At 38.6% G+C, this 13,885-nt stretch overlaps 1 protein-coding gene across 5 annotated transcripts in view; it reads right to left on the reverse strand.

The window, feature by feature from the left end:
• Positions 1 to 656: 656 nt before the first annotated feature.
• LOC128738603 (zinc finger protein jing homolog) overlaps positions 657 to 13,885 on the reverse strand; it is a 151,500-nt gene continuing 138,271 nt past the window's right edge. For all 5 annotated transcript variants that reach the window (XM_053833867.1, XM_053833865.1, XM_053833868.1 and 2 more), the window contains one exon: positions 657 to 8,245. In XM_053833867.1, coding sequence (XP_053689842.1) covers positions 7,750 to 8,245 — 496 coding nt within the window. In that variant the 3' untranslated portion in view covers positions 657 to 7,749. The remainder of the gene's footprint in view (positions 8,246 to 13,885) is intronic.

Genomic DNA, 13,885 nt, shown 5'->3' on the forward strand with positions numbered 1-13,885 from the left:
TGTTTTTCGGTTTTTCTGTACATAAACTAGGGGTATGTCTCGATAGCAGAAAGTGTTGAGAAAATGTAGGATAAGCGGTACTCGGTGATTTCGAATTTCTGCAGCAAATAACATTTGAAACATCCTGAAGTGACTATTTCCAAAGTAAAGGACTTGTTAGTGCTCTAACTTAGCCTTATTTTTTAGAAATATATCTGCTCCTGTGCTCTCGTACATTATGCTTTTCATTAAGCGAAGGGTTTTACTTATTTTGGGGTACTTTATCCAACAATCACCGCCGATTTTTTCCCTATTTGTTTGCTCTTTTCCTCCGGTAACATTCTGAAAGCTTGACTGCTGATATTACTAGTATTTTTTATGTTTGACGAAACCTTCAGCTAGTGTGAAAATATATCATTGAGTTTGTGTTATGTGATATACTCCATAAATGAGCACTGGGTCAAACACAAGTACGAGCGAAGCTAACAAAAACGAACAACCAAACACAACGAGGCGCAACTGAAAATATAAACAGGCGGAAATAGAACATGATTTCAACAAAATGAAAAGAAAGGAAAAACAAGTTGTTTATCGAATATTTTCATCACTATTATTATTACCATTATTACTATCATCATTATAATTAATAATAATAATAATTAATATTATTACTACTGTGTACCAGAACTAGAGCTTGTATCGAGTTTAGAATTTAATTACAGTTCAACATTTACTACAGAACTTAATAGAACTTCAAGTAGAACTAAAATATTTTACACTACTAGATGTACAGCTAAAGAATCGTTACGGGCTAGCTTAAAAGAGTATAAAAAAACCTAAGACGTTAAGAAAGAAGCACAAATCGAACGTACAAACCGGTTGACGGAAATCAAGTCGCACACAGAGAAAAAAAAACTTTATGTTGCATTGTATTAGGTGACTTTCTTGAATTTTCCTTTGTTTTTGCACTCTCTTCACTTCCTAACGGATTGCTTATTTTCTGTTTTGTACACGCCCTGGTGGTTTGTCTTAGTTTCCTTATTACGGGGACTCGTATTATAAAAAAAGGATGAAACTACAACTGCACTGCTTTTCCGTTTGTTCGAAAAACGCTTCACTCAGTGTGTTTGGACGCTGCCGCCTAACGCGGCTACTACTAGTTGTGTGGGTGGGACGTTAAAACTCTAACCAGTCGCTTACTAAAAAGTTTCCTTCAAGAAGAAATCAATTTTGTTTCTAAACCTAGTAAAAGTCTGCGTTTCTCGATGCGTTTTAATTTCTTACTTTAAGAAAATCAAAAGTAATTATTGTATAGCATTCGATAAAAAAAAATTAATTTAATTCAGTTGATCGTTCCATTACTTGAAATTTTAAATTTAACTAAAAATTTTGCTCAGTCCAAAAGTAAGCGAATACTAATTATTTTAATTTTCCACTTGCTGTTGCGGGTTTCCAACACTATACTGACGGTTTGGTCGGTCACCGTTTAGCGCGTAGAAAGGGTTTAAGATCGATTCGAAAATTTGTAGACTACGATGAGTGGCCAGCACTCTCTCTTAATCAGGTGTGATTGCTTATCCGAGAAAAAAATGCATGAATGCAGTTTGCGATGGCAGTCCGTTTTGTGTGTTTGTGTTTTGTTTTGCTTCTTTACGTGTATGTGTGTGTATGTATGTCTGTGTTGGGTAGTTTCACTGAAACCAAATCGTATCGATTGTTTGTAGCGGGCGGTGACTTCGAACCTAATTCCGATGGAGACACACAGGACTCCACTAAAACTATCGCGTTTTTTTACTTTCTCTTTTATATGGCAGTGTCAAAATCATTGTTTTAGGCTCGAAAAGAATACACTTGGTTGGTTATGGTACGCAGATCCTTTCTGGTTGACTAATGCTTCGGTTCCTCGTTGAAAAAGCGTTCGGTTTACGAAAAAATACTGGACTGAATAAATGAATGGATGGATGTTGATTGAACAAAAACATAAAACTGACAGCAAATTCTTTTACCATTCCTGCCCGCGCGCGCGTGTGTGTGTCATTGTTGTGGTTTATTCATTTTCCACGGTTCTATCGGTAGTTTCGCAATTTTGTAATTATATTTCGCTTTTTTATGCTGTTAAATAATCACTTAATCAGTCATTTGTTTTGGCAGTGATTTTTTTTCGACAGAAAACTTCTTTTTTCTTTTCTTTTGTTTTCCTCCTCCTAACACACAGTCACTTGCGATCCCGTTAATCACAACGAAAAATGTTACTCTAATTTACTCTCATCTCGTACGCGCGTTTGAGTGTGTATGCGTGTGTTGGTTTAAGCTAAAGTTCACCGTTCTTACTAAATATTAGGCAAACGATCGTGAGATGAATGGCTTTTCTCTTTTTTAATTGGATTTTTTGTGTAGTTTTCTATCGATTCGCTAACTTATAATTTTCGTAACATTATTTGCTTTACACATAGACACCTATTATTTCTCGATTGTTTCTTTTGTTTTTTTTTTGTTTATGATGTTTGAAATTTGCGCGGGTGTGTGTTTTGCCGTTTGCTTTTCTACCATATACATCCGGGTATACATACTACTACATTCATTACTCGATACAGTTGGAAAAAATGCTGGCATTTTTCTTATCGGTTGTTTCACGCCACCTAAGCAACCCCTACTACTGCTAATAACCTATATAGTTCAGTTTTGTTTTTTCAGTTTTATCCAAGCAAAATAAAATAGCAATACACGACGGATAAATAGTCACGGACATACGGAGATGCAGCCTGGTGGGGACTGCGTTTTCTGGAAAGACATTCTTGGGCTGATTGATTACACTTGGGCTTAGGTTAGTTTTTAGTCCATTCGCTAAAACTGATACTTTAAAGGCAGCACTGAGAAGGGAAAACAAACGTAGATCCATTGTTTTGGAAAGGGATTGGTTGCCTGCAGCTGGATTGGTCGAACGTTGGTATTGATACGCGGTTGTGCAAGTTTTTTTTTAGTTTTTTCCCTACTAACGAAAAGTTTGGTTATGTTGTTATGTGTTGACTGATTCATTGTTTTTTTTTGGTTTGTAAGTGGATGCCACACACCTTTTGCTTGTTTTTTTCGGGGTAGCACTTTAAATGGATGTTTAATTCAGTATATACAAAAAATGCTTTGTACAATACTAGAAGCGACATCCGCCATCATTTGCGGACGCCATTGACGAAATGTGTTGCTATTTACAGATTATAATATTTTATCCTGTAGTTCAGGAGTTCATATTTAGACACAGTTTGGTTTCGGTTTTTTTATGTACAATTAGGTAATACCAACGTTGTGCCAATTCAAGTTGCAACTGCTCAAAACCCAAGTTTATTCTAAATTGTCTATTCGTAAGGATTGGCACTTTTATTGTGTTGATAAAGTATTGCAGTAGTAAAATCAAGTTTTAAGACAAACAGTGTGGTTAAAGTACAGGACAATTGCATGGTTAGTGCTACGATCCTAACAACCCCTCGTAGCTGAAATTTAAATATACAACCATTGGTTTGTTAGACCAGTGTCGTACCTCGAGACCATCTGGAAAGGCCAATAACTGGAAAACTCGACAGAAGGTTTAAAAATCCCTATTCTGTAAGTCACGTCGAGTGTCACTTTCCTCGATTAGTTCACTTTTAGTACTTTGTAAATCACATGTGACACGATTTTGTCGAGTAACTCGACTGTGTCGACCGCTACTCTACTAGCACAGTTGTTATAAATCACTTGTGGCAAGCGATTTATACCTAAATTCAGTCATAAATAAGTTTCTGCAACCATAAGTGCGAAAAGTGTGCTGGTTGGGTAAAAAGCTAGTGACTCAATTCTCAATAATTGACAGCTGTGCTTGCTTTATTCTAGTTTTTCCAGTTCTTCTCGCACTCAACACTCGACAGTGGCTGAGTCGAATTGACTTGCTCGACGTGACTTACAGAATAGGACCCTTAGGGCCTTTAATTTGCTGCAGAAATTGAACTCCCAGCTAGTTTGCAGGAACTGTTCTAACAAGCCAGCTGTCGTATGTTCGAATCCTGGCTAGACGGTGCTGCACGAATCAATAGGATCATTTTGCCAGCCTCGTAATTGTCCTGTACTCTAACAGCAAAGTTTGTCTGTAAAGAAGGGTCAAGTTTTGCAGACCTTGAAGTTCAAAATTTTTGCTTTTTGCTATAAACTTATATGAAAGTCAAAGACAACATAGAACATAGAACGTCTTTAAAAGTGACCTTTGCCATCACGACCATTATTATGATAAAGTTCTGATAGATGCCTAGAACAATATATTCATGTATAGGTATGAAAAACTAATTTTTTGGGAACTTCTAAAGAGCATCTTCTATAACTCTGCAAGCGACGGCGATAGAAATTTCATTTCTTCCGCAAAGTTGCTTGCTGTTCCATTTTTTACAACTTTTCTGAAGACACCATGTCTCTATCTCCTAATACAAAAAGGTTAGTTTTCTTTTATTTTCACCCTAGTACGTCATAACTAAATTTTGATACCTCCAGATGTGAGGGGCGGACGAACAAACATTCTGAAGACACTACATTGCAAAAACAAGGTAGAAACCGTTAGAAAAAAGTTCTTCTTTTACCTTTTTGGACCACAGTGCTTCGTAAGGGGAGCCAAACCGTGGAACGGAAAGAACGGTGGGACTGAATTGGCAGAATCACTAAACTGTCCGGTAAGGTATAGCAGAAATTCATATTCTTCTAGTCGGTACAACTGCAAATAAGGCAATGCTTATCTACTGCACTACTGAAGAATTAGCAGTAAAGTAGCCGTATATTTGACCAAAGAAGTTTTTAGGTAACATTTAAGGTTACGTAAACGCTTATTGACTTGCATATGAATGGCATTGGTAATGCTTATTGGTTCCCTGGGTACCTGGGTCATTTCGTGGTTACCAATTGGGTCCTCAGAGTTGAGTGACACAAAAATAATATACAAGTATGCTAAAAATATACCCTATATTGGGACCTAGGACACCGTGAAATTGATAGAAATGAAAGAGCCGATACGCTTGCAAGACTCGGATCGTCTCGTCAATGCGTAACACTTGAGTCCTTCTGTTGCTTATCTGTTTCTGTCTTGAAAGTAGAGTTGCACGACGCATGGGAATGTACGAAAGTGGAATCAAATTGGAACAACATTTTCATTGCTAGGCAGTTGAAACGGTTTATCTGTCCAAACATTTCCACGACTCGAAGAGATCTGGAATATCGTCCAAGAGCTAGAGTGAATTCGGATGTTGGTAGCAGATGAAATTCGGCATCCAATGTGGAGGTAAAGCGATGATTCCGAATCATCGTAAACAAAAGAATGGAGGAAAACGAGCTTCGCCCAACAAACAACCTTCAGCCCTGGTCTCAGAACTGACTTAGCGCTCATCTAGAGGCAGGGTTGTCCTGCACTTAGTGCACCTATTTTGCTTTTTTAGCTGTAACACCTCAGCCAAACGAAATTTGAAAATGTTGTATATGGGGCATTTATAGAGTCGATTATTATCCATAAGATTGCTGAACTAAGTATTGCTCTATCATTACAATAGATCAATAATGTTGTGGTCAAAGTGATAAGCCCATACAAAAAAAAATTGCTCTATCTTAAGTATTTACGGCACACTCTCATTTCACACTGGGTGGTGCGCAGGGAGCGCTCTTGGCGCACCGCCCATACATCTGTAAGTAAAAGCGTTTGGGATTGATTTTTCAATTTTCAAGAGGCCAGATCCTGGCCTTTTAGGGTTATAATTTATGTGTTGTTTGTTTATTATTCAACAAATGTTTGAAACTTTATTGAATTCCAATTAACTGTAGGATTGGCGTTTAATTTCAATCCAGAAAGTCAACTGAGATCTGAAGGGTAGTTAATCTGAAATCTGAAATTGTTAATGTTCCACTACAATTCACATATGGGAAGTCATTTGTGGCTGATCTTTTTTGTTAGTCATCAAATTGACAAAGTATTGCCATTGCGAGGTTAGTTAAATTAAACTTTAATACAGTTGGTAGTTATCTGCCTTCAAAATTCGAAAGGCAAAAAGAAATCATTTACTTATAAATAAATAAAATGGTCCAATTTGGATTCCGCTCATTTACCTGTATCAAAGGGCTCCGATTTTGGACTTTAATTTTGAAACTCCCTTATGGAACGCTTTAAGAACCACTTTAATTATACTTGATCTATTATAGTAGGTATTTACGATGTTAAGATCGCTAATCTGGCCACTACCTTAATGAGCGCTCACTTAGGCAAGCGACTAGCAGATCTAAACATAAAAAATTGATATTCAATCCAGCAATATTGTAGATAATGAACAGTTCTACATGTGGTCCATATTTTTTTTAATTTTTCCCCGCCTGAGGCGGTACAATCACAGAATGCAGAATTAAGGCGAAATTAGTCGTCATTGATTCCGCAAATTACAAGAGCAGTTTCTTTGTTTGAAACAAAAATTCTGTTCATGGAAATATAGTCGCTGTGTTCAGATTGCCAAGAAGAATGCAGTGAATACATTTCTATAAACAGAATCCCGCTTTGGAGCCCAAAAACTACTTCCGAAATTGGGCTCTCCGACGAAAAGTTAACTAGACTAGACTGCTAGTTTTCCGTTAAAGGAACTCATAAAGGGAACAATGCAGCCCAACTACTGCAAAACTTTACCAACCACAACCAGATACGTACGTCATAAATCAAAGAAAGTCTATAATTCCCGGCAGGAGACTTTCATGCAGCCAATTTTATCGGTTCGGTCATTTTTTTTCGGGTAAAATTCACAGAATATAATTCGCAAATATCGTTTCGCTTTCCCTTTTCCTTCTCCGCTGAAGTCTGCTCACTGAGATCAAAGAATTGCTCGTTTTTTTCTGTTTCTTCTCTTCCTTTGCATAAGAATTTCGTTTTAACTAAATCCACATTTTGCTCTTCTTTTTCTATACCACTATTTGCTTACTTTTGCGCGAAGTACGCTAAAAAAATTAGTCTAGAAAATGTATACAATTTAAAATGCGCCTTATTGCTTGGCGCACACACTAAACCGAAGCGCCTTTGCGCTGTTGTTTCTCTCGGACTAAAAAAAATAGATCTACTACAACTAAACATTTAAATATTCTTCTGCCTTTTTGGGTTCACGTTCTACTAGGACGTGAGTCACAATGGCTACACAACCGTTTCTAAGCAGACCGAAAAATTTACCTAAAAGTGAAATAGTCCAATCCTCGTATACCCCCATTATTACTGATAGGCAGACGTGAAAAATAGCTAAACTAGATAAACGGAAGGATCGAAATCGGTAGATGGCGGCAGTTATGTTGCTACGTTGCTCAGTCAGCAAAAAAGACGAGAGCAAAGTACTATCTCCTAAAAACGACAACTTTGGACAAACACTTGTAGCTTTTCTTCCTAAGTGGGTCCTCATGGTTCTGATAGATGTGTTTCATCATGTATGTACAATTTGTTTTCCTATTTCGCAATATATCGATGACCGAGCCTGGAACGGTACTCGAAGAAACCATCATTATTACACTGAACTGTACAACTAGTAAATGGAGTAGAAGGAGGGTGTCGCCTTAAAAGTCCAATTTCCTGCTCGCCGATGGTTGACTCCTGGTGGGAATACGACCGCGGGAAGCATTTTGAGTTGCAGTTTCCGTCGCTTGGTACCGTCTTAGACAGCTGAGTGCCCTCCGGGTGCGCTTCTGCGCAAGTGAACCGGAAATCATCTGCTGCAGTGTTGACAACGGTCCGAGCCTGGTCGATGTAGGTCAGGACGATGCAGAGGATGAGCAACTGCTGGCACTTCCGCTGTTTCTGGAACTACTGCTGCTGTTGCTGCTGCTACTGCCGCTAGAGAGCAGCGATGAAGATGATGACGAGAGCACCGACGACAGGGGAGATGATGTCGTGTATGAATTCTTCGGCGGCTTGCGTAACTTTTTCGGTCCAGTTCTGGAGTTGAACGGGATGGGTGTACTCATACTGCTGCATCCACTGGACGAAAAGCTGAAGCTACTGCTGCTTCGACTGCTGCTGCTGCTACTGCTACAGCAACTGCTACTGGTGGTGGTGGAGGTGGCGGCGTCCGTAGCCGTCTGCAGTTTTAAGTTCAGCTCATGCAGATACGATAGAAGTTCCGCATTTGCCTTTCGGTTGGTCTTCAGCTGCGCTTCCAGCTCGAACCGCTGGTCCGGGTTAAGCTCGTGTATTGAAATCTCTCGCGTGAGAGCTACTTCCGGCTCGGGGACCCAATCGTCGGAGAGGCTGTGGATCAGAAATGAAAAACCATTAGGCATGAACTGAAAAAGACATGACATTAACTTATATGCAGAAATAATATAAGAAGTAATTCCCTCAAATGTGTTTCTTTTTTATATGAATAAATAGTTTCATTCAGGTGGAACTGTTGCACTTTCAAATATATGGTATAAATTAATAAGTTTTACGACAAACGTCCTTAAAAATTTAATTCATATCTAATTGTGCTCCACCAAATTTACGTATCTCTTCGTAATGGAAATAGTTAAATCTACGTCGGAATGATTTCAAAAGCCAATTCGGGTTTGTTTGTTATTTGCGATGAACACTGAATTAAGGAAATAAAGTTTATTGAGTCATGCATGTCGTAAATTTGTGTTTCCTATAACCTATCAAGGCTTTCAAATAAGCTGATGAAATCTGTTATTAAAAAAGGAAAGTTATTCACGTAAAAGTTGTTATTGATGATTTAACATTAGATTGTAACAAATATAGTTTGTGTTAACCCTCTAACGGGTAAGACCGTCTGCAAACGGCCTTCGCTTTTGGAGCTCCAGAGTCACACACGAAATTTGTCTTGAATTGACAATACGAGAAATATGTTCAGAACAGAATTCCTGTCTTCACAACATTCTGACCATGTGTTTAAAAGTTATCATCTTTCAAAAACAAGAATTCCAAAAAAATCCGAAAAAAATATGGTGCGAATATTCCCTTTTCTACGTTTGAAGAAAAAGGACATCTAGAACAAAATATTCGATCTCAAAATTTTCCTATGAGTAATTTACATGCTTCTTTTCAATTTTGTGATATATTTGAACTGAAAAAATATTTGGGTAGAGCGTTAAGCATGATAAAAATACCCAACATGGAAAAAAAGCATGAAAAACTAAAAAGAGAAATTTAAAGTAATCATTTACTCGAACGCATCGATGTTTACGATGTTGCCCGTTAGAGGGTTAAACAGCAAAACTGTGTACGCTCTACGCTATGTGTAAAATATGTCTGTAATGCCGCATTTCTGTTTAAAAAATATCTGGTTCAAAAAATATTCGTTTTAGTTCCGTGATTCTCTGCTTGCACAACTGTAGTACTGTAGGTACCTAGAAATCTTTAAATCATCGTTTATGATGTACTAAGCATAAAATTGAACAAATATTCATTACTGTACATAGAAGAATACAGGACAAGATCGCCACTTGAAATTCAATGAAACTAAATCTTCTGAGCAGTCCACAGAAGCACTGAAAAAATTACAATTAGGAACCGAAGGAATACTTATACGATTCAGACCTTAAAGACCGAAATGGTTAAAAGGTCTTAAAAAAATCTACAAACTTATATGTTTAAAGATTTTTTATATAAAAATAACAGATAAATAAATAAATTACTAAATTCATTTAAATCTACTCAAATACTTCAAACCAATTTACAAAAATCCTACCGTTATTCAATCAATCATTAATGTCGTAGATGTTTTCCCTCGCATCTTAGAAAATTTTTAGTTGTCCCAAAACAAAACATTCCTGAAAGTTTTAAATTTTTATCTAAAAAAGCTCCTAAAGTTTCCGCGGATCCCCCAGCTTGGGTAAAGACGAACGTTATACAAACTTAGTAAGCGTTGCTGCAATGACCTTTCCCCTTACCTATTAAGTTTTCTGCCCTTTCCCCTTTTACGTCTTATCTCGTCCTGGAGGTACTATTAACACCTTCATTTCCATCGAAGGGCAAGGTTATACAAAGCATACAAAGATTTCAAGGCAATGGCTGACCTACAGTCCGGAAGAAAGCTAAAGGTATTGAGGACCGACAACGGAGCTGAGTTCGTGAATGCGGCCATGAAACGGAGAATGAAACGAGACGGAGTTATTCACCGGATGTGGTGTGTCCGTATAGGCCGAAACAAAACGGGACAGCCGACCGCATTAACCGAACACTGGTGGAGAAAGCGAGATCAATGCTCAATGAAGCTCGTTTACCAAAGAAGTTTTGTGCTGAAACTGTTTTCACGGTGACTTATCTGGTCTAAACTAAAGCAGTGAACGAAGAACAAGCAAATTCGAACTGGAATCAAAATCGAAATAGACCCGTGCAACGAAAAAGGACTATGGATTGGAAACCCGGGACGTGGAATTGCCGATCTCTCGACTTTCAAGGGAACACTCGAAGTGCTCTCCGACGTATTGAAGAGCCGCAAGTTCGACGTCGTTGCGCTACAGGAGGTGTGCTGCAAGAGCTCAACGGTACGTTCATTCAGAGATGGACATACCATCTACCAGAGTTGCGGCAACACACACGAGCTGGATGCAGCTTCCATAGTAGTGGACGAGATGTGGAAATGTTTATACATGGATGGTGGCCAATCAATCCTCGAATGTGCAGGTTAAGAATCAAGAGCCGGTTCTTCAACATAAGCATCATCAACGGGCACAGCGCCCTGACCTCCTCAGAAGTACCGATGACAAGGATGAATTCTACGCACAGTTGGAAAATAGGATCGCTGCCAATACATGAAATCCAGATCGCCATCGGGGATCTCATATCTGCTCAGGTCGGCCAGGAGCCAGGGAGGAACACAAACCGGTGATTGGAGGGTTCAGCGCACACCAGATGACCAATGAAGTGGGCTTAAAGGGCCAAACTGAATGCTGCGTCAACGCGTTCGCCAGCGTTAGTCTGAGTTTTCCCATGGGTTTACTGTCAAATTGACGCTGACGGATGCGTTGACGATGGGGATGGGTCAGAAGTGCGTGCCAATCACCGCAGGGGTTGCGCAAGGTTCCATACTGGGCCCAGTGTTGTGGAACGTCATGTATGACGAGGTGTTGAAGCTAAAGTTCCCGGTAGGGGTGGCGATTGTCGGCTTTGCGGACGATATCACCTTGGAAGTCTACGGTGAATCTATCAGAGATGTTGAGTTGACGGCTGCCCACTCTATAAGCATTGTTGAAGATTGGATGCGCTCCAGGAAACTGGAGCTAGCGCATCATAAAACGGAGGCTAACAACCGGAAGTCAGTGCAGCAAGCAAATATCAGCGTCGGGGTCTGCACTATTACGTCAACGCGGTTCTTAAAACTCTTGGGAGTCATGGTCGACGACAAGTTCAAGTTCGGGTGCCACGTCGACTATGCCTGCAAGAAGGCTTCCACAGCTATTTTGGCATTGTCTCGTATGATGTCTAATAGCTCTGCGGTATATGGCAGCAAGCGTAGGCTTTTAGCCAACGTGGTCCAGTCCATACTTAGGTATGGCGGACCGGTGTGGTCATCCGCGTTAGGAACCAAAAGCTACCTAGGTAAGCTGGGAATGTGGCTTTATCGTCTTACGAGGCAAAGTTTATGGCTTTGTCAGCCACAATTTAATAATGGCTCTGGTGGCAGCTGCTGCAGCAATTCGACTTCAAGAAGGTGTTACCAGTTTTGTGCGACAAAACGATGAATGAACGAATGGGCATTAATCCACTTCAAACATTTAACTGTGCAAAACAGCATTAAGCATGAAAATTGGTCTTTGTTTCGAACATGTTATCAATATTTGCACCTCAGAATTATATAAATTTTTTATGCTAAATGACTCAACTATTAATTAAGCAAAACTGCTTTATTCTATTATTTGTAATCTGACTTTTTGCTTTTATTCAACCTACTTGCAACCATCTTTTAATATCCAGAACAACTTCGGGCTTGCGATTCTATCGACTCTATCGCTCCCAACCGTGTTTCAAACATATGGCGACCGGTTTGTTACTGTCGTATCTCCAGCTCATATGGGAGACAAAAATTAAACGTGAGGCAATCATGTGATGCAATTATTTCGGTAATAAGGTACACTGAAATCAACCCATCAATTAGTTTTATATGCACCTCGCATATAAAACGTCTGTGCATCATTTGATTAGGCGCACATAAAATTCATAAACGCCTATTAACAATTAACAGTGTAAGATATAAAAATTATAACTATTCTTATAAGATGTAAGTGTTAAAATAATAATTCTTATTGAATCATCTTATATAATCTATTAGTTTTGGGGAATACCGAAAAAGTATGTTCTACTGCATATAAATTTAATTTACATGAATTCGGCAGCATGTGGAACAGTAGCCTGTTTCTGTGGTGCAGAGTTTCACTCTTTAAGCAGTATTTCTTCATTTTTTGGAAGGTAGGTTGGACATTCTTATATGAATATGAATTATTCCTAATATATTATTTTATTTATCAGAAAGAAACTTCAGTATTGCATCGCTACTATCGCTGGCGTAGTAATGAACACTTGGTCGAAGCGGCTATCAGTTCGGCAAAGCAATCGGAACCTAAATTGTCGGAAATTATGGCGAAGAAAGGTGCTTAGAAGCAGTCTATTAAAGTTGCCAAAGAGAGGCTCAAGGCTTATGAAGATTCCAGAATCAAACGACGCTTGTTCAACCGTCTGAAGCGGGTTAGAGTAATGGAATATGTTGGTAACGGCAAGTCACCTCCACAGGGTTTTGGCATTCATGAGGTAATGTTTACTCGTATGTAACATTTTTCCAACTCGTTTTTAGAATTATTGAACTTTTTAGGTGACTTCGGGCAAGATACTTGGTAGCACATACACACCGGATGCCCGATTATGATTTCGTTCTAAACCAAGGAGAAAGGAAACTGCGCGTTGAAAACAGATGAGGTCGGATGCTAGCTCATAAATTCTGATATAAAATATTGTAAGAGCATCGTAGAATCGTACGTTTTCTGTAAATGAATGAATAAATATCGTAGATCAAAGATTAATTTCATTTGCTCATCAGTAAGCGAATTATTGTGAACAATCCTAATAAATTCTATAACGTATTTTATTGATAATGGATTACTCTAAACTATAAAATTCATGTTGCGTGCATTTAAAATGCATTTGTAATTTTCTTTAATGTTATATACGATCAAGTAATAAATTGTATGTGCGGGTTTTATAAATTTTATGTGTATTGACACATAAAGCTATTATAAAAACTGAATATAGAATGTAAGGATTCGGAATATAATTCTGAAGTGCGGAAGTTAATTGCAAAATTTCATGTGTGATGCACATAAAATTTATTTAGCCAGTTTTCTCAGTGTAGGATTTTGATGTTAAAAATGCTCTCTTCACCGAAAACGAATTAAACGTAGGTTTTCAGTAATAATCGACATCCGAACAAAAATAAAGCAGCGAATTTTCAAGTCAAAGTCGTCTTCGTTCCGGTTGCAGTTCGATTTCGGTCCGGAAGTCTAGAGTTATCTGGATGCATAATTTTCGCAAAAGTTTTAAGATGGCCGGAAAAATGGCGTCCATGTGAGGATATGGGTATCATCGATCTGGCCATGTTGGATTCAGTACCGTTCTTCCTTAAGTGTTATCTTTTTCTAAATGTCAACTGCCTTGACCAACTGTATACTTGTTCTTGAAGCATAGAAGAGTGGTTTAATAATTTGGTTACATTGGCCTCCTGGTTGGTTTCGAGGTACGACACTAACGAGCCAGACGTCGTATGTTCGAATACCGACTGGGAGAGACTGTTAGAGTCAATAGGATGGCAGAACTAGCCTCGCAATTATCCTGTACACTAACAGTTGACTACGAAGTCTGCCTAAAAAAAAGCAGAAGGCAGAATTCCATTGGAATGTA

Source organism: Sabethes cyaneus, chromosome 2, assembly GCF_943734655.1.
Source record: "Sabethes cyaneus chromosome 2, idSabCyanKW18_F2, whole genome shotgun sequence".
In the NCBI taxonomy this organism is placed as follows: domain Eukaryota; kingdom Metazoa; phylum Arthropoda; class Insecta; order Diptera; family Culicidae; genus Sabethes; species Sabethes cyaneus.